Below are 2958 nucleotides of genomic sequence, written 5' to 3' on the forward strand. Positions count from 1 at the left end.
CACTCTATCCATGGGACAGTTCTACTCTATGACACAGGCAGCTCCACTGTACCCTATAGGACAGCTCCACTCTCTCCTAGGGGGCAACTGCACACTATGATATTAGGTCAGTTCCACTTTCCTATGGGGTCACCATAAGTCAGAATTGACTAGGGGAAAGAGCAACAACAACATAAAAAAAAAACAACAAAAAAACCCCCTACTGTATTATATCAGAATTGTTAAGGTTCATAACAGCGTTATCATTTTCAAACTATCCCTATAGGACAAACCATACATATGAATGATATAAAGGGATAAAAACCAAGAATTGAGTAAAGAATTTTATCATATTTAAAAATACTGAAATGGAAATATCAGCATGAACATGTTTTCTTGTATTTCCCAGGCCTTCCACTTTTTAACTTCCTGTTTCCAACACACGTGTCTACCTCTCACATACTTGCGCGTTAAGAAAGAAAAGTGCATCGTTTTAATTTTAGATGCCCACCGAAGTATCTAGGAATAAATGACATTTTTGTCTGGAATTTGCTTAAAAATGTTTTACACACACACAGATTAAACGAGTGTGAAAACGTTGCAATTGTTGAAGCTAAGTGTTGGTTAGTGTGTGTTTGGAAACTTCACGGTCAACAAAAGGAAAACAAAGTTCCCGTATCAATGGGAAATGAGCCACTGGCTCTCGTATCTTGAGAACCAATGTCCTTGGGTCCACAGTAGGTGGTGGGCCCTTGGTCTCTTTGAGCTCTTTAGAAAAGTAACAAAAAATATACTGCAATCATTTTTCCCATCTTTGCCTCCAATGACTACTTTATGCAAGTTTCACAAATATTTTAGCGCTTGTCAAAATCGCAGGGGTGGGGGAATAAGGAAAGAGAGTTCTCCCTCAATTTCTCAGGGTAAAGTCTCTGGAAAACGACCACCACCAGGAGATGGAAAGGCGCAGTTTACACAGCGATAATGCAAAGTCCCCAGCCATAAAAATAAAGGCCTTTTATTTGGTTTCGACTCCCTTACAGGACCATCTGAACAACATTCTTGTGCCCTCGGTGCTGCTCGGGACGTGGTACAGCCCAAGTGTCAGATCCAGCAGCGACATGGGCCCCGGAGGCCCCACCCTGGAGCCCCCAACCTGGAGGCCCGGCCCCCTGGACTCATGGGGTCACCTTCCTGTAGGTGATGTGAAGATGCTGTGTCATTGGCTGGGTGCTGGTTGCCATGGAGACGGTCTGCTCAAGCTTGCCTTCAGAATTCAGCCTGAATTTTCTGGTAATCTAAGGAGGAGAACAAAATAAAACACACAAACACTTGAGCGTCATCTTCTGAAGGTTCAACAAATGCCTGGGAGCCTGCCTCAGGCCACGTACTCTGGCAGACGCCCAGGTCTGTTGCCCAACTCGTCCCCACATGATGACAGAGGCCTGGCTCAGAGCTGCCTTCGGGCCTGTCCGGACCACGGCTGTGCCCCTCAGCACAGTGGACCACTTAGAAGCCATCTGTTTTTATATATAAACCACAGACCCGATCAGACAAAAGCTGAACTCTGAAATGCTGCCCTTATTTGTCACCTTCCCCTCTCACTTAACATCTTCACCTGATTTCAGGTGTGTTCTCCGAAAAACCAGTAACAGAGCTTTGGCAGAATGCATGACAGCAGCTGTTCCCAGTGAGAAGAGTCTGCAGTAAACAGCCACTAAATGCGACACTCAGGATGCATGGGGCCCAGTGCTTTCTGGGAGAAACCGTTGTCGTCGGCTGGCTGGTAGACCGAGTGACCCTGACAGCAGTGATAGAGAGATCAGAGGTCCCGGAACACGGCGGTGATTCCGGAAGTACACGAACTCTACGTCCTACTACGGTGTGCCTGACCAGAAGACTGAACTGCCACAGTGGCAGAGGGTGACAGCCAAACTGAGATGGATATGGGCTCAAAGGGCTGGAGAGCTGAGCAGAGAGGGTCAGCCTTGGGTCAGGGCCTGTCCAGGAGAGACCCTGGGAAGCATGTCCAGAGTGAGAGAATTTCCACTTCAAAACAGCTCCAGCCCAGATGCTCATGATCAACAACCAAGAGCCAGTGTGAAGGCAAACCTCAGCTCACATAGCAAGTCCACAATTCCACAGAAACCCAGCAAGGGAAACCCAGACACACACCAGTGGAGCTAGTAGGGTGGGTGGTCAGGAAAATGTCCAGACTGAAGCCTGGAGAGAACGAGGTACAAAACACGGATGAAAGTTTACAAGACGTGGGTTGCTGTCGTCCCAGCAACTCCACGGTCAGGTCAGCAGGACAACGGCCACTGGAAAGTGCAGTCAACGCATGTGCAGCTGCTGGAGCCAAGAAGAGCGGAAGAGCGGGGCTCAAGCAACTGAAGAGATGACGGCCAGTTTTCAGAAACTTACAAAAATAATCGATGCCCACATTCAAATCCCATCACTGCAGGGCTGAGTCTGATAACCAAAGGACAGAGGCAGCCAGTGCTGTGAACACGGCTTTCAGAGGACTGACAAGAAGGTCACACATGTGCATAAGAACCCTAAGCATGAACATACACACGTGCATGAGAACCCTAAGTGTGAACACACACACGTGCATGAGAAGAACCCTAAGCGTGAACACACACATGTGCATGAGAACCCTAAGTGTGAACACACACATGTGCATGAGAAGAACCTAAGTGTGAACACAAACGTGCATAAGAACCCTAAGTGTGAACACACACGTGCATGAGAAGAACCCTAAGTGTGAACACACACACGTGCATGAGAAGAACCCTAAGTGTGAACATACATGTGCATAAGAACCCTAAGTGTGAACACACACGTGCATGAGAAGAACCCTAAGTGTGAACACACACACGTGCATAAGAACCCTAAGTGTGAACACACACATGTGCATGAGAACCCTAAGTGTGAACACACACACGTGCATGAGAAGAACCCTAAGTGTGAACACACACA

The 2958-nt window shown here is 47.5% G+C and overlaps 1 protein-coding gene across 1 annotated transcript in view; it reads right to left on the minus strand.

Annotated features, from left to right (window-relative positions):
• Window positions 1–1154: 1154 nt before the first annotated feature.
• The window catches only part of THAP4 (THAP domain containing 4), a 62579-nt gene continuing 60775 nt past the window's right edge, over window positions 1155–2958 (minus strand). The window contains exon 6 of the mRNA XM_006875215.1: window positions 1155–1274. Coding sequence (XP_006875277.1) covers window positions 1155–1274 — 120 coding nt within the window. The remainder of the gene's footprint in view (window positions 1275–2958) is intronic.

This window comes from Chrysochloris asiatica, unplaced genomic scaffold (assembly GCF_000296735.1).
Source record: "Chrysochloris asiatica unplaced genomic scaffold, ChrAsi1.0 scaffold00314, whole genome shotgun sequence".
Classification (NCBI taxonomy): domain Eukaryota; kingdom Metazoa; phylum Chordata; class Mammalia; order Afrosoricida; family Chrysochloridae; genus Chrysochloris; species Chrysochloris asiatica.